This window comes from Belonocnema kinseyi, chromosome 6, assembly GCF_010883055.1.
Source record: "Belonocnema kinseyi isolate 2016_QV_RU_SX_M_011 chromosome 6, B_treatae_v1, whole genome shotgun sequence".
Lineage (NCBI taxonomy): Eukaryota > Metazoa > Arthropoda > Insecta > Hymenoptera > Cynipidae > Belonocnema > Belonocnema kinseyi.
In genome coordinates, this window is record NC_046662.1 from 5,918,609 (window position 1) to 5,941,431 (window position 22,823).

General features: G+C 27.8%; 2 protein-coding genes across 3 annotated transcripts in view; one reads left to right on the plus strand and one right to left on the minus strand.

Moving 5' to 3' along the window:
• Positions 1-22,823, plus strand: part of LOC117174334 (calcitonin gene-related peptide type 1 receptor-like) — a 748,751-nt gene that overhangs the window by 570,219 nt on the left and 155,709 nt on the right. The window lies entirely within an intron of this gene.
• Positions 820-19,553, minus strand: LOC117174331 (UDP-glucuronosyltransferase 2C1-like). Its single transcript, XM_033363354.1, has 6 exons — positions 19,006-19,553; positions 6,267-6,686; positions 5,211-5,442; positions 3,958-4,041; positions 3,649-3,790; positions 820-1,654 (listed from the first exon to the last, which is right to left on the minus strand). The coding sequence occupies exons 1-6, from the start codon at positions 19,414-19,416 to the stop codon at positions 1,372-1,374; spliced, it is 1,572 nt and encodes a 523-aa protein (XP_033219245.1). The 5' UTR covers positions 19,417-19,553; the 3' UTR covers positions 820-1,371.

The following is a 22,823-nucleotide window of genomic DNA, read 5'->3' on the forward strand; positions in this document are numbered from 1 at the left end:
CCTCTCTCTTCGCATCTTTACCTCATCTACTGTTATTCCTTTTTTTTCTTTTGTTACCCTTTTCCTTTACTTTCCTGTTATATATAATATAATATAATATAATATAAGCATAAAAAAAACGTTCTCCTGTCTCATCCACTCATTCGCATACTCTGAATTTTCTCCTCCTATCTTTCTCCTAATTTTCCTTAACTTATGCTTATTCCTTTCTTCCCATACAAAATTTTCTATTCTCTCTAAACTTCCATAAAACTTTTATATAACTAAGCTTCTATCCTTTTTAAGACTTGCTTTAGTACTTATTTCAGATCCTCCCCCTTTGATCTTAGACCATTTATCCACATATTTCTTTTGCTCTCCTTTCGTCCTCTTTCCTTTCTATTTTCATTTCTATTTTTCTCAGCCTTTCCTATTATTCCCACTGTCACTACAATCGAACTCCAAAGATACGAGTAGTCCGTGAATCGAAAATTTCAAAGATATGACCATGAAAGGGGCTCCCAATCCTGCAACATTTTGATTTCGGTGGTTATGCTTGTGAACGCGCACATTCCTGGGACGCCACGCTTCTTTGGATTCGAAACGCTCGCATCTGTGGAGCACTCGTATCTTCGGATTTCGGATCTTTGGTGTTCAAGTGTTCTTCTAAACTCTCAGATATTTTTATATTGAATAAAAATGTACTTCAATTTAAAATTTGAAGTGTACGTTCATTCCAAAAGTTTAATTACTTAAAGATATACTCACGTTTCGATCATTTTTTCGTAAAATTTGATATTAGAAACTTTGCTTTTTGAAAATATTGTATTTTATTTTTCTCGAATAAATTATAAAAAACAAAGCATACTTATTTTTTCTACGTAATTTATAATACTATATTCAGTAATAATACTTTTCTGGTGGACCTTAATACCAAGTAAAAAAATATATTACCAATCCATTTCTTATTTTGTGGCTCTAAAATTGATTGAAAATTAGAATTAACAAGGGTTTTCTCTTAGAGTTGTATGTTCTCTTTCGACATTTTTTTCTAGATTTTAATTTTCCCTTCCGGCATATTTTTCCGGATATCCATTTTCTCTTCCAGCACATTTTTCGCTTTCGGAAAGAGGAGTACTCAATTGGTCAACAAGAATCTCAGAACTAAATGCGTCGTACCAATAAAGAAATTACATTGACGATCAATATGCCAGAAGAGAAAATTAAAGTCCGGCAAACTATGCCGACGGATCAAATTAAAGTCCAGCAAAACATTCTTTTCGGTTCTCCTCTCCATGAAAGATAAAATATGCCGAAAGAGAAAATTAAACACCGACAAAATATGCCCGAAAAGAAAATTAAAATTCGACCTTATAATAACTACAATTTTTGTTATCTAGACTTCTTCAAAATGTCCATTTTTTCATTTTCAAAGAAAATCATCGTTGTTACTTGTCTTACGAAGAAGTAAATTAAATACAATAAAATAAGAAGGCATAATAGCAAAAATCCATAAACATCCAAGAGTTGAACCTGCCACCATGTTAAATTCATAGCAGAAGATCTGAGAGAGTCCTTCCCATTTCTAATGATGTACTCAATCCAGAAAGTCGCAGTGTTAACTGGGCTCATTGATCTGTCACGGAATGTTGCAGAAACTCGTTTTGCAGCTTTCCTGAAAGTGAAATACATTTCATGGGATACTTTCTGTTTACATTTATTATTCTGGAATACATTTTCTATAACAGGAAGTTCTTTAAATGCGTTAGAGAGCATTAAAATATTATAGAATCAAAGAAAATTGTCAAATTAATTAAATTTTATATTTTAACTACAATTAAATTTTTATACGCGATTTGCCTAAAAAGTATTGCAGTTTTTATACTTCTCATTTTCAATTGTTTCTATTGGAAAACAATTGTCCCTTTTCCTGTTATCTATTACTCTTTATCAATCGTTTTGTTTCACTGCCTAATGCAACTATGCTCCTCCATTCCCCTTTTTCTTATCCTTCCCTTTTCGGTTTGTTCTCATCACTTCCCCTTTCCTATCACTCTTTTCCGTCATCCGCTCTTCTTACCTTTCTACTTTCCCCTTTATCCTTTCCTATTCCCCTATGTAATTTTTTCTATCGAAATGTGGTATTATTTAGTTTGAAAACTTGTCTGAATTCTTCAATTTCATCATTTTAATTTTGAACGCATTTCTATTTTTGCGATTTTTCTTTTTTCTTTACCTTCCCTTTTCCCTTTTTTCTCATCATTTCTCTTATCCCTTTCGCTTATCTATTCGTCTTTCCACGTTCCACTGCCCCTTTACCATTTTCTGCTTTTCAGTTTCCTTTTTTCCTTTTCCCTGAGTCCTTCTCCCTTTTCCTTTTCCCTTTTTGCTTTTTTTATGTTCCCTTCTTTTTTCTCTCCTTTTCTCCCTTTTACTGTTTCTTTTTTTTATTATCCCTTATCCCATTTACCTTTAACATTTTCCTTCTTCCCCTTTTCCCTTTTCCATCTACCGTTTATTCCTCTTCCGTTTCTTGTTTTCCATTTACCTATTACGGCATGTGATTTATACCATTTATTATTTCTCTTTTTCCATCTTTCCTTTCCATTATCCGTTTCCCTTTCTCATCTTCCAATTGCCTATGTGCATTTTTTATTCGAAATGTGACATTATTTACTTTGAAAATTTGTATAAATTTTTGAACTTTTATCATTTTAATTTTAAATGAATTTCTATTGTAATTAGTAAATTTAAAGAGTAACCCTTTTAATTTTTTTTCACTTTAAATAATATAATTTTAATATTATATTTTTCAGAAAAAAGATCCTCTAACAAACGCTCCAGTGCGAATCGAACCACAAAACTTCTGATTGCCAGTCGGGTACTTTCCCAATTAAGCTATTAAATATTTTAAAAGAAAATAAATTTTCCAGAATTATACGCTATCTCAAGCTATATGATACGAGTAATTTCATAAGAAATCAGTATTATCAGCAGAGTAGTTACTATCGATCAGTGTAGATGTCACTCCACAGTCTGTGGTAATAGAAATCAAAACTACCAATCAAGCTCACTTTTCATCGTTTAAAATTTTTTTAAATTTATTTTCCATCTTGTGAAAAAATGAAGTTAATTATCTTCTGTTATTTTAAGAGTTATCTTGATCGATAGTTTTGATTTTTATTTCCACAGGTCATGGAGTGACATCCATATTGATCGGTAGCAAAAACTCGGCTAATAATACAGATTTCCTACAATAATATAATTATCCTGTTCCCTCTTCTTGTCCTCTTCTTGTCCTTTTCTTACCCCTTTCCTCTTATCATAATTTTTCCCTTCACTGTTCCCCTTTCCACTTTCTCCTTTTCGGTTCCCTTTTTTCCTTTTCTCTGTTTTCTTCTCCCTTTCTCTCTTCCCCTTTTTTCTTTTCCCTTTTATTTTTCCCACTTTCCCATTTATATTTCAATTTTCTTTTTTCCTCTTTCCACTTTTCCGTCTTCCTTTTATTCTTTTTCCCTGGTACCTTTCCCATTTCCTATTCATCCTTTACCACTTATAATATACCACTTACCTTTTCACATTTCTCTTTTTTGATTTTAAAATCATTTTAATTTCAGTATTTAATTTATGATATATCTTCCGACACATTTACGAATTATGAACCCTTACCTGTAACTTGGATTTCTTAAGACTGTTTTTAATGCAGAATCCAAATCTTTTTCATTGATATTATCAATATCCAATTTCACTGCTATTCCTTTGACCACGTACAGGTCAATATTGGTGAACTGGTCAGCAAAAAGCGGGATTCCTATAATTTTTAAGGAACTATTCTTATTCATGAAACATTTTTTATGTAATACGATTACTGGTATGTAAGAAAGAATATTTTTGAATTTTAAGGAATGAAGTTTAAAATTGTAAAAGGTTATTCTTTCAAAAGTATAATTAAAATTTTTAATTTGAAAAAAGTTTAACCTATCATTGGTTTGCCACAATGAATTGACTCCTGAGTACCCATCAGACCACCGTGAGTAATAAATACCTTCACATTTGGATGTTCTGTAAACAAAATTGAGATATTAAAATTATTAATCATTTAATAAATATAAAACTTGATTTTCGCCAGTTAGTCTAAGTGGCCCTTATCATATTAGAAAACTTTGTTGATTGGGTGTCAACAATTTTTTTAACTTTTTTTTAATGCTTTTCAATCATGAATTAGTATATTTAACCTTTCTTTTTTCATTTTAATCAAGAATGCCTCATTTTTTAGGTTTCGCGGAAAAATTTATAAAATCTTATAAGTTACGTAAATAGCGGTGATTTTTCTGAAAATTCAAAAATCTTATTTTCTTCAAAATATATAATAGTTGAACCGTTATCATTTTCCTTTCTCCTTCTTCATTTCGGCTTTCCTCTGTCCACACGTAAACTTTTTCGAAATATGGCATTAGTTTTAGAAATTTTTTTGAATCCTTCAATTTAATCACTTTCATTTCAAATCTATTTCAGTTCAAATTAGTTAATTTAAAAGGGCAGCTAATTTTGATTTATTTGTACACTGTCAAGTTTACATTTATTCAATTTGGAAGGTTAAAAAGTAAAAAATGGAATATTTGATACTTCGAAATTTCAATGTTTGACATTTTTTTACACTTTCCCCTTTCCTGACTTCCAATTTTTTTTTCCAATTTTTTAATTCGAAAACACTTACTTCCCCCTCTTCACTTTTCTCTTTCCCCTTTTCCATATTCTTTTTCTTCTTTTCCCTTTTCATAAAATTTTTTACATGTTTTTCTTTAAAATACTGTATTCTTTCAAATGAATAGGATATTTAACTTTTCTTTTCCAACCTTTTGCACACATAAAGTGTCTTAAGTAATTAGAGTCTCTACGTTTAATGATATCACTAAAAAAACCGTAAAATGCAATACCGAATACATTTTTAAAAAGACAGAAAGAAGACAGTGGAAAAAATTTGTTATCGGAAAACGAGAATTCTTTATTTTCAGAAAATAAGCTTCCATTTTATTCATTTTTCTTTAATTTAAAATGATTTTCTTCATTTTGAAGCTATTTTTGTTCAAATTAAAAAATTACTATTATAAAATAAATTAAATGAATGAATAAATAAATGATAATGATCAATAATAAATACTTGAGTAATAAAATTACACAATAAATTCATAAAAATTAATTATTATTATTACTTGTGAAGTGAAACTCACTTAAAACATTAAGCTGCGGAATCCATGGGAGCGTTTTGACATTCTTCGGTAGACCTTCAGGCAATTCTTCCTTATTTACAATTTTCATAAGAACCCGCGTGGGTGCAATTTTTCCCAATGATTTGTAAAACACGTCGATAACATTTTTTGGAAATGATTCAAATTTGACCATTGAACCGAATGTGAAATAAACAACACCATTTTTACTTTCATCAAGCCACTTTTTAAGTTCCTACAAATAAAAAAGTAACAATAAATAAAAAATTATCAACAGTTATAAAAAATCAGTTTTTCTCAATACTCATATAAATTCCAAAAGGTATCGAAAAAAGTTGTGCGCACAAATTGTAGATTTGTAAACACTAAACTTTTCTCATTTTTGACTTTTTTTATAATCACCCTTTTTCGAAAGAAATTGAAAAGAAAATGATTGATAAATCGAGGTTCGAGTTTCATTTTATTTTATTTTTTTTTTACTTTATTGCCCTTGCGTTAAAAAAGATCAGTTTTTCTGAAATTTTATCTAAATTTTTAAAATGTTGAGAAAAACTTCTTCATAAAATTTGAAGATCTACTTGTAGTAAGATTACACGTATACATGTATAATTTTCTGTTTAATAGCTTTCCAAACGTTTACTTATAACAAAAAATTTCGGCTTAGAAAAGGTGTAGTTTTTCCTGATCTACAACTTTTGTATTTAACGTTTTTTAATATGGCACGAAACACAGATAGAAAATGAGAAAAACTTTTTTTTTATATTTCTGACCCTACGAGTGATGTACGATGTCTGAAAAATGAGTCATGATATTTTTAATATCTTTCATCGCGTAGGCATACGAATGACGTGGCAGCCAACTGCTTGTCTGTGTTTGGTAATCTCGTATAGCGCGAAATTTGAAAATCGTTCAGTGCCATCTGACAGTGTGGCGGTGTTCGGAACTAATAATGTGTTAAGTAAAGGTGTTAGCTAAAGTTAGCTAAAGCTAGCTCACGCTCAGTTTCCAGGAAGCGTTATAGGCTCATAAAATGGTGGTTTCGAATAAAAAAATATTAACCTCTGTTAATTCGGGACTGTCATCTTGAATATGAAGACCCCCCACTTCGATAAGAGCAGGTGTCATTGGCTTCACACCATTTAATGAAAAATGTGAATTTGTGAGAATCATTGCAACATTGGCTTCTGCTTCTCTCACTCCTAAGGAATTTTTTCCTAAATATTTTCGAATTATATCATCTTGCGGTGTTGTTAAATAATTGAAATAAACCTTGTTGAAAAAAGCACTCAAAAGATTGTAGAGTCGTGTTGAAAAGTCTAATTTTTCTACAAAATTCATCAGATTATTTGTTACAAAAGCGAGGTTTTCTGGATTAGCGATCATGCCATGCATCCAGGGATATAAAGCAGCTGAACTAGCTGCAATTACTGGAATATTCCAATTGGCACCCACTGCCAGAAAACAGTGCCCTCCAAAAATCTGAAAATCAAAATTATTTTTTTATAATTGGTAGATTTATTGAAAGTCGTACATTTTAAATTCTTAAGATTTCAATTTAATATACCTAATTGTTATTAGAATAGATGAGTTTTTTTTTTAATAGTTCATTTTTTAATTAAAAGATGCATTTTTAACCAAAAAGATTACAAATGAAAGTTTCGGTAAATAAAAATCCATTTCTTACAAAAAAGTTCCTTTTCAATCAAATAACTAAATTTTCAACCAAAAAGATCAATCTTTAACGACGAAAATTCATTTTTAACAAAATAGTCATACCTTCAACCAAGTAGTTGAATTTCGAACCAAAGAGATCAAATTCATACCAGAAAAGTCGAGTTTTTCATTGCAAACTTAATTGTCAACAAAATAGTTGAATACATAAATAAAAACGATTAATTTAGAACAAAAAATAGAATAGTTATGTATTCTATTTAAAAATGAAATCGAACAAAAAAACGCTTTTGAATAAAATAGCTTGATTTTTAAACGAGGAGGTGAATCTTCAAACAAAAAAAGTACGCCTCTAAGAAAATATTCCAACTTTGAACCAATTACTTACTTCCAAAAAAAGAACTTTATTCTGAATAAAAAGCAGCTTAATTTAGTTTAAAAAAAAAGAATTTTTGACAAAATAATTGAGTATATAACCTAAAAATATAAATTTTTTAAAATAGTTTTATTTTCAACCAAATAGTTCAATTTGTATCCAGAAAAAGATCAGTTGTTGACAATAAATGGAATAAATCAATTTTTATTTTTAAACAATTACCTTTTAACCCAAATAAAACAAACTTTCGACATAAAAGTAAATTTTTAACCAAACAGTTGCATTGTCTACCCAAAAGTTGAAATTTCTATTAAGAGATTTATTTTTCACTAAAAAGGACAAATTTTTCAAAAATAGTTGAGTTTTTAGCTAAAAATTATCAATTTTAAACGAAAAATTAAAATAGTTAAATTGTCAATTCAAAAAATTAACTTTTAACTCAAAGAAAACGAATTATAAACAAAAAAGTTAATTTTTAACCAAACAGTTGCATTTGCAAAACAAAAAGTTGAAATTTCTATTAAGAGATTAATTTATTAATTAAAAAAAAAACACATTTTTAATAAATATTTGAGTCTGTCGCTTAAAATAATAAATTTGCCACAGAAAATCGAATGGTAAAATTTACAATGAAAAAAATTCACTTGCAACCAAAAGAATACAATTTTAATTAAAAAAGTTGATTTTGAAACAACCTGTTGCATGTTCAACCAAAAAGCTGAAATTTACACCGGAAGATTAATATCTGAACATTATTATTAATTAAAAAATACATGAATTTTCAACCATATAATTAAGATTTCAACTAAAAACATCAATTTTTGATTGAACACATCAATTTTCAAATGAAAATGAAATGGTTAAAGTTTCAGTTAAACAGATTACTTTTTAACGAAAATAAAATATTGGTCAACAAATAGGTTAACTTTTCAACAAATAATGATACATATTTCAGTCGATGAAGAAAAGAAATTTAATCCAAAATGTTGAGTTTGCAAGCAACTTCAAAACAATTCAGTTCAGCGTAGATGTATTGCCATGAATGAATCTGAAATACCTTGCATGAACTGGATTACCCCGAATTTAATTCGGATTAACCGACATTATGAGTGGATTATACTAGATTACTCTGGTTACTCCGAATTATAATTATTAATTGGAATTACAAGTATATTTTCTGGGATTATAATTATTTTATCAAGGATCATATTATATTATTTGGATTACGCTGGATTATCAGTGGATTAAGAGAGAGCATACTGGATTACTTTGATTACCCCGGTTCACAAATGGTTTACATGAAATGGCAGTAGATTGTATTGGTTTACATGGATTACTTTGGAATCCTAGTGGATTAAAACAGATTACAAGGGGATTACTGGGAATAAGAAGTAGATTATATCAGATTGCGATCATATTACGTACTAAGCATTATACTAGATTACTCTGGGTGTAAAATGGATTATTCTGGATTACTTAGATTACTCACGTTTACAAGTAAATTACTTTGAATGACAAGTAGATTACGCCAGATTACATTGATATTACTTTCGATTACGAGTAGATTACCTGGGATTAGAAATTCATTATCAAGGTTTATACTTTTTACTTGTTTTTACTTGTACTGCGCAGTATTACAATCGGCTTGCAAGTAATTATAAATAGATTACCTAAAATTACAAGTGTATTACTATATGTTTGAAATGTATAACAATGCATTACACGTGTGTCATTTGGGATTTCAAGTGGATTGTTTGAGATTAAAATTCTGTTGTCTAGAATTACAAGTTAATTTCTTGGATTACCACTTCTTACAAGTGGATAGCATGTGATTATAAGTATATTAACTAGAATTACAAGTGTATAAGTCTGGACTTGAAGTGGATAACAGCAGATTACAAGTGTATTGTCTTGAATGCCAAGTGGATTACTTGGGATTACAAAAGTATAATTTCGGATTACTAGTGGATTTTTCGGGGTTTAAAGTGAATTCCTTAGGATAACAAGTGTATTGTCTAGAGCTGGAATTTCCCACAATTATAAATTAATTTACCTATAATTACAAATTGGACTACTTAGAATTACACGTAATTTAGCTGGGATTACAAATCTATTAGGTATGATTACAAAAGGATTAAATATATTGCAAAGAATTACTGAGGATTATACTGGATTATTCTGAATTTCAAATGAATAACCACGGATTACAAGTATATTGTTTTGGAATTCAAGTATATTACTTTGGATTTCAAAAGGATAATCTCGGATTACAATTGGATTATCTGGGGTTTCAAATAGATTACGTAGGGTTGCATCTGTATTATCTAGAGTTACAAATATATTTCCTAGAATCACATTTAGGATTGCCTAGAGTTACAAATTGGATTAACTGGATTACAAATTGGATTTATTGGTATAACAAGTGTATTACGTAGGATTACAAATAGTTTACATTAAGTTTAAGTTGGGTCCTCCTTGTCAGCTATTAGATATCTAGGGAGCGAGATTGTATTTCTTTTAAACTAAAAGTTTATTTTTTAATCGCTTTCCAATTCCTCAAACCTGGATTCACTTTGTTATCCAACTTTATTGGTCTCAATTTAATACTCTTTGGCTCGAAAATGGATTTTTGTTTTACCTATAAAAAGTGATTGTGATTTCATAGAGTTTGTTCGCTCTTTTGAAAAATTCCCATTTTGTTCGTAATCTAGTTCTGTACTGCCACCCTTCACCTATAGAATTGATTTATCTTTCGGGTTTAGTTTCTTGATTGAAAAGTTAGCCTTTGTTTCGCCGTCGATGTCCATCAAATTAAAAAAAATTGCAAAGAAAAAGTTTAGGAAGAACTGGAAAATTGATATTATCGAATTCTAATGCCTTTTTCTCTTTATGATTCTTGAAAAATTAATCAAAACTTAATAAAAAAAAAATTTTGAAAAAAGCTTGCAATAATAATAAATGTGACTGAAAATAAAATTGTGTGACCTAAATATTTTACATGCCATTAATATAAGAAACAAATGTTTATATTTTTATGCCACATTTTTGTTTTCAATCGCATTATTATTACTGACAATAAAGTACTGTTCTTTATGTCCTTAGATTTTTATTCCCTCAAATTGAAAAATTTGATAATAAAATTTTGAAAATAGGACAATTTCTAAATTTTCAAAATTAAATTATTTCAAATTATAATTTTACATTTTAATTTTTTTCTGAATTCACAGTAATTCAAAATGTGCTAGTTTTGATTCAGAACGTTCAAAACTGAATAATTAAAAATTGAGTAATTTATAATTTAAATAATTTTTTATTTTGTAGGGAATGAAATTTTTATAATTTAAAATTGAAAACCAAATTGAATGTTTAAAAGTCCAAAATGGATATTTTTTAAAATTCTAAATCTTTAAAAAGAAATATTATCAACAAACGCTCACCAAACGTTTACCTCCTCTGTTAAAAAGTAATTTGCTTATTGACGATTCATCATTTAAGTTGTAAGTTCATTCCTTTCACTGAAAATTTAAATTTTTTTAAAATTTGTTCAAAATTCGATGGAGTCCCTTAATAAAGAAAAAATTTCAAAAAACATTGAAGAATTCATTAATATTTATGAAAGTGCTTCGCACTTATTTGGTTATTGGTTCAATTTTTCATTGTTTTTAATTACTTTTTGGTATTTAAACTAACTTCTCATATTTTAGTTTTTTCAGATTAATATTCAAAACAAAAGACATCATTTATAAACAAAATTGAAATTTCAGAATACGTACGAAAATGCTTTAAACAATGATACAATTGGGAGATTTTTAAATGCAAATAGGGAACTAAATTATTTAACTTAAAATAAATGTGGGTTGTTATAAATTTAATTATAATAGCTTGAAGTTCCTAATATTTCTAGTATAAATATATTTGTTAACAAAAATTAATGAATTTCAAGAAAATAGTTTAGTTTTTAAATAAAAAGATTAATGTTTAAACAGAAAGATTAATTTGCCAAAAAGTTGAATTAAAGAAAATGTAATAGTTGATATTTCATATAGAAATATTTCATTTTTAAATCAATCACAGTCAAATTTTTTCAACTAAATTTATGAATCTTTAATCTTTTTTAAAATTTCACTAAAGTTGTTTATATTTAAGCGTATTGCCCTACCCCACCCCGTGACCGGACCGGTCACGCATTTGCCTGACCGTAAAGTGATCACATAGTGACTATCCCGTCCAGTGAGCCCGCTAGGGCATATTTTTATCCTTTTTTCATTTGAAAAAATTCCACATAGAACACAAGACTCTTTTTATCTTTTTACTCATTTATATTTATGCATTTGTAATTATTTATGTGCTAAAAAATCAAGAAACAAAAGCTGTATGGAGCCACCTGACCTGCAATATTGACCTCCAATTGTCACATACAGCTTTTATTTTATAATTATTTAACAGATAATTAAATTTGAATAAATAAATATAATTGCGTAAAAATATAAAAAAATGTTCAATCATTTGTGAAATCATGACGAAACTTGGAAAAGAATAAAAATATACCCCTAGCGGCCCCAGTGAACGCAACTGTCACTATGTGGTCACATTACGATCACGCAGTTTCGTAGCCGTTCCGTTTACGCGGTCCGCTAGGGCAGTAACTTCAAATATTTAAATATAATAAAATTATTATATTAATATGATATTAAATATATTTCAATTTATTTATGTGTCAAGATATTTAGAACAAAAATCTGTATGCTGCAACCCGACGTGCAATATTTGCGTCCGGTTGCCCCACCGAGGTTTTAATTTGTAATTTAAGAAAACATGAATAAATAAAAGTAAATATAAATGCGTGAAAAAATCAAAATAGTGTTGAGTTATATGTGAAATCATAAAAAAATTCGAAAAAAGGGTAAAAGTATGCCCTAGCGTCTACACAACACGCTAGGGCGATAAGTTTAAATATTTAAATGTTATATTATTATATTAAATATATTTGAATTTATTTATTAATTTACTCATTTGTCATTCTTGAACACATGAATAAATACAAGTAAATGAATATAATCGTGTAAAAATATTTTCAAAATATCAAATTCTATGCGAAATTATGAAGAAATGTGAAAAAGGATGAAAATATTCCCTAGCGGACCAGGTGGATGAAACCGTCACTATGTGGTCACTCAGCGGTCAGGCAATGCGTCAATTGACGAGGTCCGTTAGGGGTGCTTCGAGCAAATTATGTTCAAGCCGCTAGTGCCTATTTTGTGCAGGCATATATATGACCTTAGTTCTATTGTTATTACATAATTCATGAATTTCTGAAGCCACTCGTGTACAACTAGTGAAAATGTGGCTTCTGTAATAAGCTCGTAATTTCGATAGAGACATTGAATTGACATAAATTTTGGAGCACATTTTGAAATTAATGGAAGCAGTATTGTGCTATTACGTGACGCTATTTTTAGTGGTTCTCAACCCACCTTTTCCCCTTGTGATAATTTGTGACATCTTAAACTCTTAAGTGACACTGAAGCTGACCCTTCTCCTATTTTCAGATGCGATATATAAACGTCGTTTTATATGACCGTCAATCGAACTATGAACGGTGATTTAAAATATTTTTGATACTAGTATGAAAATACTTTTAATTAAATTATTTAGGCATATTTTTCATTTAGTCAAATTGATATTGAGGAGACCTCCCTACAGTGGATAATTATTCACTACAAACATTAATGCATGATAATTAATTAATTTAATTTAATAAATATTTAGAAAACTATATTTCTTATAGAATAAAAAATTATTATTTTTCTCTTATTTGTACTCTTAATTAATGATTATAATTGAACTTGGAAGCCGATTAACTTAACAGATTATACGCTGTCTTTAAAATGTTTTCCCCTTTTCAAATAAATCTTATTTTTACCCACTATTCTGGGCTAAAAGTTAATGATTTTGTTAAAAAGCCTACCATTATATTTTTAATTCGGAATACATCTCGCTCGGCTAAAAATTCTCCTATTTGGTTGAAAATTAACTTTTTTTTTTGAAACTGTAACTATTTTGTTGAAAAATGATCTTTCTATATAAAAAATTTAATATTTGGTTGAAAAGTAAACTATGTTCTTTAAATTGACTCTTTGGGTTAAAGGTTTATCTCTGGTTGAAAATTTTACAATTCTCTTAAAAACTTGTTACATCTTTAGTTGAAAATTAATTTTTTCATTAAAAATTCAACAATTCCTGTTTTTACTGAAAATTGATTCTTATCCTTTAAAATTTAACTATTTAATTCAAAATTGATATATTTTTATCACTTATCTTTTCTTGTAGAAAAGTAAGCTTTTCTTTCTTTGCTAAAAATGTAAATATTCCATTTTTATTTTCAAATTAACCTTTTCTCGATCAAAATTCATTTATTTGATAAAAATTCGTCTTTTTAGTCGAAAATTGATTTTCTTTGTTGAAAATTATTCCTTATTAGTTAAAAGTGCTAATGCTGAAACGAAAATTAATCTGATTTAATTCTGATTCCAAGTATTTTGTTGAAAATTCGGCTATTCGGTTAAATTAAACTGTTTCAGATTTAAAATTAACATTTTTTTCAAATTTTAACTATTTGATCGGTATTTAATTTTTTGGTTAAAAATTTATAAATTTGGCAGAAAATTTAACTTTTTAATTAACTTTTGTGTTAATTAAATATTTCTTGGTTAAAAAATAAACTCTTTAGTTGAAAATTCAACTCTTTGGTGAAATTTTGAACTCTTTTTTAAAAAATGAATTTTTTTAAGATTCATCATTTTAGTCAAAAATGTATGTCCTTGGTTGAAAATTAATCTGTTCTGGTGGAGTATTGAACTATTTTGTTGAAAATTTGACCTTTTTGATTGAATTCAACTGTTTTTGTTTAAAAGTAACTTTTTTAAAACAATATCTATTACATATTTATGTGATACCTTATTTCATTGGTTAAAAAATCACCTGCTTTTGTAAAATTGAAACTAATTTTTAAAAAAATTAATTTTTCCTATTTAAAAATTTATTATTGTTATTCAAAATTAAAATACTTTGTGATAAATTTACTTTTTTAATAAAATTCATACAATTTTGGTTCTAAATGCAACTATTGGTAGAAAATTAAACTTTTTGGTTTAAATTCAAAATATTTATTTAAAAATTTCATTATTTTGTGGAAAATTTATTTTTTGGTATAAAATTAATTTTTTAACGTCATTTGGTGATTTTGTAGCGGATTTAGCTTTTCTTTTTCGCCTTTTTTATTTAAATTTAACTGATTGAGAATTCATTTGCTTTCTTGAAAATTAATTTTGTGTCATTTAAATATTCCATTCTTAATTGAAAGCTTATCCTTTTTAGTTAAAAGTTTATCTTTTTAGTATAAAAATTCAGCTATTTGTTTGAAAGTCAACTATTTCATTAAAACTTAAATTATTTGATTAAAAATTGAAGCATTTTGAGTTTCACGCAATATTTGAAAATTGAAAAAAAAATTGGTTAACTTTCTTCTTTATTAAACCTGAAACATTTTTTTGTATTTTCAACAAAAGAAATAAATTTTTAAGAAAACAGTTGGTATTTTAACGAAAATAATCAATTTTCAAAATTAAGTGATAAATCTTCAAATTTATTGATTTATATTTTTCAGTCAGAAATAAAATTACTATATGTTCCGTTAGAAGAATTAATTTTCAATTTTAAAAAATGTAATTATAACAAATTAATTAAATTTTCGATGAAAAATTAAGTTTAACCCAGAAATATGGATTTTTTATAGAGAATGTAACAGTTGATATTCCTTCCAAAAAGAGTAATTTTCAACAAAGGTTGAATACTCGCCAAAAAACATTTTTCAGTAAATAAATTAAGATCCATCCAAAATTTTACATTTTCGAAGTGAAATTATGAATTTTCTATAAAACATTTGAATTTAACTTAATATAACTTTTTTTTTAATCAAACTTTTCACATCCTTTTTTTGTTGAAAAATAATTTTTTAATTGTAAATTTAATTATTCAAGTTGAAGATTAATAAGTTTAGTTAAATATTCATCCCTTTGCCTAAAAATGTGATTATATTGTTGAAAATTAATTGTTAACTTACCAAATTTAACTATTCCAATTTCGGATAAAAATTTCTAATTTTTTAGGCAAAATTCGTCTTTTTGGTAGAAAATTAATCTTTGAAAATTCATCCTTTTTGATTAAAAATGCAAAATCTAGTCAAATGATTGGTCGTAAATTAATCTGTTTTGGATGAGGATTCAAGTATTTGGTTGAAAATTCGTCTTTTTGGTTTAATTGTAACTGATCTTCATTTTTAATTTGAATCTTTTTTAATTTTAATATTAACAATAGCATGCTTTGTCGAAAATTAATGATTGTCTTGTAAATTCAACAATTTGTTAGAAAAATAAACGGTTTTTTTAATAAACTTTTTTAGGACAAAGTACTAATTTTTCAATCTGCAAATGTAGCTAATCCATTTTTTTACCAATTTTATTTGCGTGAGTTGCAAATTTAACTATTTTGTAGAAAATTGATGTATTTTGTTAAAAATTCGTCTATTTTTGGGAAGAAAAGTACTCTTGTTTCTTGAAAATTCAACATTTCGTTTGAGGATTCAACTATTTTGCTCAAACTTCATCTTTTTAAGTTGAATTCAACTAATGAGAAATTCGTTTTTATCTTGTTAAAAATTAATTTTTCGAACTAAAAATTTATCTTATTTATTTTAAACTTCATCTTTCTTGAATAAAAAATAACTTTATTGTTGAAAATTCTACATTTTAGTTAGAAATTCACAAATTTTGTTAAAAATTTGTCTTTCACAGCCAAGTTAATTTGGTTACAAAATCATGTATTTTGTCGAAAATTCCTCTTTCGGAAGAAAAATTAATCTTCTTTATTAAAAATTTATCTTTTTTAGTTAAAAATTAAACTATCTGGTAAAAAAATCTATTTTAATGAAAACTTAACTATTGTGATAAAATTTTATTATTTTGATAAAGTTATCTTTTTTAGTGATGAATTCAACAAGTTTGTTAAAAATTTGCCTCTTAGAATTGAAAATTAATTTTTTGTCTGAGAAAAGTTATTTTTATTCGTTGAAATTTAATTTTTCTTGGTTGCAAATTCATCTATCGGAAACATTCTTTTCGAAATCTGGTCGATGATTAGTGCGATAAACACACATTTTTTATAAAATATGTGTAAATGTGAAGCAATTAAAAGCATCAGTTTGTTAGTTATTGCATCAAGTGTTTAAAAAAATGCGAGACAATGCGGTTTAAAATTCTGGAAAATATAAAATATCATCACTTGATGAAATTTTAATTTACCTGCAGTTTTTTGTAATTTTCAAGATTTTATGGGAATTTGACTAGGAAATTGTACTAGGCAATTGTTCTTCAATTATCAGTTACAAAAATTGATTTTTAACTACAAAAAAACTCTTCATTTTGATATTTAAATTTTCAACCAAAAAGATGAATTTTCAAAAAAAGGTGATGAATCCTCAAATTTTGTAAGTAAGGCATATAAATTATTGTCATGTTCAAATGAAACAATCTAATTGTCAGTTCAGAAACTTGTTTTCAATAAAAAAATAAAATTTTCAAAAAAAGAAATGAATTTTTAATTAAAATTATACCAAGCAAAACTTGTTTTTAACAAAATAGTTGATTTTTTTACAAGAAGATGTTTTTTTTTTAATACGAAAATTAATTTTCTTCCAAAACAGACGTATTCTCAATTAAAAAAGATCAATTATCAGCCAGAAATCCATTTTTTATATTTTTTATTGGATAAATTAATTTTTAACTAAAAAAACGGATTTTTACCAATATAGTTTAATTTTCAACCAGAAAATAGATTTTTAACCCTCAAAGATAAATTCCCAAGAAAAAAAGAAATAGTTTATATTTCAACAAAAACGAAATTTAATTTTAAATAATAAACCATTGAATTAGACCAAACAAAACAGAATTTTTATCAATATTGTCGATTTCTCTACCATAGAGACAAACGTTCTATAAAAGAATTGAATTTTCAAATTTCAATTTTTTTTGCCGAAAATTAATTTTCCTTTTATTGTAAATTTAAATATTTTTATGATGAGTGGTTTTTTTTCATTAATTTTTTCAACTTTCAATGTAACTCATTACGTTAAAAATTCAACTCTAATTGAAAATGCAGCTATATTATTAAAAATTAATTTCTTAGTAATAGTTTCGTCTTTTTGTATTAAAAATGCTTTAAAATATTTGTTTCAAAATTCCTTTATTTGGAAGAAAATCGATGTACTTTTTTAACAATTTGTCTTTTTGGCTTGAAAATACCAAAATTTGGTTGAGAATTTCTATCGTTTATGACTGAAAAATCTTTCTGTTTGAAAATGTAACTTTACTTTTTCAAATTAGTAGTGATTGACAATTTAACTGTTTAGATAAAAAAATTTTAATTTAATGGTATCACAACAAATTTAAATATCTTTTTGTAGAAAATTCAAGTAATTGGTTAAAAATTAACCTGTTTTTAAATTTTTTTTTCGAAAATTAATTACTTGAAATAAGTTATTTTTATATAAAAGAAAGATATTTTTTCGTTAATAATTAATATACATCGTTGACTTGAACTATTACTAACTAATCAATTATTCTCTATTTAAAATTAAAATCTTTTTTGGTTAATAATTAATTTATTTATTTGCAATTTGAACTCTTATATTGAAAATTTATCTTTGTTTGTTGAAAATTTAACTAATTTTTGAAAATTCTTCTTTATGGGTCGAAAATTCGTTTTGATCAACATTTTATCTCGGTTGGTTAAACACTTGAAGCTTCAACGTTTTTGTAGAAAATTCTTCCTCTTTTTCTAATATCAACAATTTGGTTAAAAAACTTTCTGCCTGGGATGAAAAATCTTTCTTAATTAAATTTTCGTGTTTTGTTGGAAATTGATCGTTTTTCGTTGGTAGTTCAAATATTTGATTAAACATTCATGTATTTCGATGAAGATTATACTTTTTCGAAGAAAATTAATCCTCTTGGATTGATTCAAAGGTAACTATTTAAAATGTAAAACAAGAAAAGGAAAATTGATTCGAAAGTAAAACGATACCAAAAAATTGAATTTAAGATCAAAAACAGTTGCATTTATAAACAAATTCGAATTTTCAACAAAACATGTGAAATTTTAACAAAGAATGATTTTTCAATAAATAAAGAGCAAACATTTCATGCAAAACATTAAAATTTCAAACAAAAAACTCATTATTCATCTTTTTGGTCGAAAGTTAATTTTATTAATTTAAACTTGCATTGTTATCTTAAAAAACGGTTTTTTAGAAGAAAATTAATTTTCTTAACTGAAAATTACACTATTCCTTCTGTGGTAAAACATTCATCTTTTAGTAGAAATCTCAAGTTATCTCTTTAAATATACAACTATTGGGTTAAAAGTTAACCTTTGTGTAGAAAATTTATCTTTTCGGATTGAAAATTCATCAGCAGTAGAAATTTCTTTTTGCGTTGGTGAAAAAATCAACTTTCTTATTAAAGGTTAGTCTCTTTCGGTTGAGGATTCAATTTCTTTTAATCCTTTTATTCTGCTGAAATCAGTTGTTTTTTATTTATAATTAAAATATTTTTTTGTTAGTAATAAATGTTTAATTTTGTTCACAACAATTTTCTGTTTCGGCTGGAATATCTAGAAAATATTTTAGGCCCTTACCTCGGTAATCACCACATCATAAGGCGGATCAGAAGGCGGATTTTTAAGAAATTTCAAGACTTCCGGATTCCCCATTCCCGTACAAAGTTGGTTCCCAGCCACATTAGCAACAAATGCCACTGGGGTTCCAGAAGTGTATAATTTCATATCATGATACGTCAAATTGTTCACTAAACCTGGAGTAACCGGCGGATAAAAGACAATATCTGTGTAATTTGGAGGAGGTTTTTTTAGTGGAAAGGGACTAATTACATCCACTTGGTGACCCTTTTTCGCCAATCCTTTCATTAACTCTCCGTACATCATAAAATGACTTTTCGCGTTGAATGGGAAAAGTCCCAAAATTCGATATCCATCACTTGAAACACACAAGATCAAAATCAAAATCAAAATCAAAATTTGGAATCGCATCTTTTTCTCTATTTTTTTAAATCTATTTTAATTGATATTTTAGGGTTAAATTTCGACAGTAATGTTTCAACTGATCTGATCTGATACTAGACTCTTGACAACTGACGACTGACGACCAGAGTGCAACATATATGAGCACTTAACTATTACTTGCACAGGTTGAATGATATCCAACCAACGTGCAGTTTTTAGATTGCTGCACCAACTATCAATCAAAATTCCAAGGTTAATTAAGAGCATCAATTTCCTGTTTGGAGTTTTTTTTTGCAATAATGCAAATTTTGAATATGGGCTATTTAGGCTAGTGCGAATTTAAAATAGTTTATTTAAATATTTGGTTGGCAAATTGCATAATTTATCTGTCAAATTTTCTTGAGGAAAGAAGGTGAGACGTATTTTTTTAATAATTTTTTTTTACTAAATTATAAGTATTTCAATTTTGATGTATTTTCTGAAAAAAGTAATTCAAATGTTTAACTTTTTACACTTTTTTTAGTTAGCGCTTATGCCTTTATGAAATTTCAAAAATTGTCGCTTATGCCCTTTTGATATTTCAAATTTTAGCGCTTATAGCTTTTTGCATTTTCAAACGTTTTTACTCATACCCTTTTGGAATACCGAAATTTGGCGCTTTTACCCTTTTGGAATTTCAAACTTTGGCACTTATATCCTTCTATATTTACAAACTTTGGCAGTTATGCCCTTTAGGAATTTAAAAATAGGGAACTTATGCGATTTTGAATTTCCAAAAAATTTCTAATATGCCCTTTTAATATTTAAAATGTTAGCGCTGATACCCTTATGCAATTCCAAACATTTTTACTTATATCCTTTTGGAATTCCGAAATTCAGCACGTAGACCCTTTTGGAATTTCAAACTTTGGTACTTATGCCTTTTTGGAATTTCAAACTTTAGCACTTATGTCCATTTAGATTTTCAAACTTTAGCACTTATGCTATTTTGATTTTCAAAAAATGTTCCTTGTGTCCTTTTGAGATTTAAAATTACAGCTCTGATACCCTCTTGCAATTTCAAACATTTTTACTTATGCCCTTTTGGAATTCCAATATTCGGCGCGCATACCCTTTTGGAATTTCAAACTTTGGCACTTATGCCCTTTTGGAATTTCAAGCTTTGGCACTTATGTCCATTTAGATTTTCAAGCTTTGGCACTTATGTCCATTTAGATTTTCAAACTTTGGCACTTATGCTATTTTGGATTTTCAAAAAATGTTCCTTATGTGCTTTTGATATATCGAATATCAGCGCGGATACCCTTTTGTAATTCCAAACATTTTTACTCATGTCCTTTTCAAATTCCGAAATTTGACGCTTATCTCCTTTTATAATTACAAACTCTGGCAGTTATACCCTTTTAGATTTTACATTTTGAGTAGTTATACTCGGAGAAAAATTTCAAGAGATTCATTCAATCAGTTCAATGAAGCGCGTGATTTTAGAGCTACCATTTTTACGTGCTTTAAAGTCGCGGACTCTATGATCTGAAAGCATAGAAGTCAAGACCTGAGGGCAAATGGGCGTGAAGTAATGGCTTAAACTTCGAGATCTATGCTTTAAAAGCAAGGGTTCCAAGATCTTAGTTCTCGCGCCAAAGCGTGATAAAGTCAAGGTGCAGTGCCGTGAATTATTCTTCCGAAATTTCTCTCCATGTACCCTTTAGAATTTTAAAATTTCAGCAATTTACCCCTTTATTATTACAGAAATTGTCGCTTATGATCTTTTTCTATTCCAAATTTTAACGCTTACATACTTTTTTGTACCCCAAACTCGATGTGGCGCTTCTTGTAAAAATAAATTAGGAAATAAAAAAAAGTGTTGATAAGGTAGGAATATGATCACGTGACCTACCCGTCACATGGCCTCAAGCCTTTTTGAAGTGACAAACTTTTGGTTTTGGCAGGGACAAAGTACGATGGACGGGCGGACGGTCGATTTTTAATGACAGTAAAAATGAAAAGTTAACTAAAAATCGACTGATTGAATGTTTGCATTTCCTATGGTGGTATAGATTTCTTGTAAAATTGACATATATAAAACGTAACACTTTACTAAAAACAGCATGTATTTCTGAAAAAAAGGTTTCTCTATCAATCTCACTAGCAGCTTAGTGGTTAGAGCACTCAAACGGCAATCGGAATACCTGTGTTCGATTCCCAGCGGAGCAAAAGGAGAATATCTGTTTTCAGAAAAAATAGTTTAATTTTTTAAATTCTCTCATATATGTTTTTTGAACATTTTTCATTGAATTTGGGATTTTATAAGGAAGACATGCCATTAGGAAAGAGAAAATAAAATAAAACAAGAATTAGGATAGAAAAGGTTAAACTAAAAAAGAGATGATTAAATGGAAGGAAGTCAGGTAAAATTGGGGGGAAAAGATTCAGACTCCAGAAGAAAAAAGAAAAAGCATGAGTCTAGTCAAAGAACGTGCAAAAGTTGGAAAGTAAGATAAAAAAGATATGAAGCTCAAACTATGAGTTTAAAGCAAGGTAGGGTGAGAACGATAAAGGAAGGTGAGCAAAATAGAGAAGAGAGTAGAAAGGAAAGAGAGAGAGGAAAGAAGAAATTAGTTATGTAGGAATGAGAAAGACGAGAGTAAATAGTAGCGATGAAACTGAAAAAATGGAAAGAAAAATGGGAAGAAAGGAATATAAAGTATAACATAAAAAAATAGTGGGACGAAAGGAAGGACAGAAAAAGAACATGGGCCAAGTATGAGAAATACAAATAAAATATACATAAGGTGGGATTAAATGATGCGAACGAGGAGTTGGTAAAAAGTGAATTGACGAGGGACTAGGAGATGATGGAACAGGAGAGAGGAAACGAAGAAACAATAGGAAAACAAAAGAAACGAGAAATGAATTTCATCTTTTCGCGATATGTTACTGCAAAGTAGCAGACTTCGAAAGAAGAAATAGGAAATTCATGAGCAAACTTAAACAATAGGAGGTGGTAGTAATCATGTAGACATCACTATAAGAAAAGGAAAGGGAAATTGCAGTGGAATGGTACAAAGAGGTAACAAAGATCTGTTTTTAAATAAGAAGATAAAGAATAAATGAGGTGTATTAATATAAGAGTAGAAGAGAGGTAGAAGATAGTGGGGGTTAAGTGTTATTCATTAAAGTTATATGCAGCTCATATATAGTAGACAAACACTGATATTTTTCATTTGTTTGATACAACAAATTTTACAAAGGAAACGAAAAATATCATTGTCTTGTCCACTATTAATAAACCATTTAAATTTCTCACCGAAGAGCTTAACCAGAAAATGATAATGCGAGAATAAGAGATAGAGGAGAAGAGGGGAAGAGGGGAAGAGGAGAAGAGGAGAAGAGGAGAAGAGGAGAAGAGGAGAAGAGGAGAAGAGGAGAAGAGG

Coding starts and splice junctions, on each gene's coding strand:
- LOC117174331 (XM_033363354.1), bottom strand. CDS start 19,416: ATGCGATTCCAAATTTTGATTTTGATTTTGATTTTGATCTTGTGTGTT. Junction 5,443..6,266: donor ACAGTCCCGAATTAACAGAG/GTTAATATTTTT, acceptor TTTTATTTGTAG/GAACTTAAAAAGTGGCTTGA. Junction 1,655..3,648: donor TTAAGAAATCCAAGTTACAG/GTAAGGGTTCAT, acceptor TTTCACTTTCAG/GAAAGCTGCAAAACGAGTTT.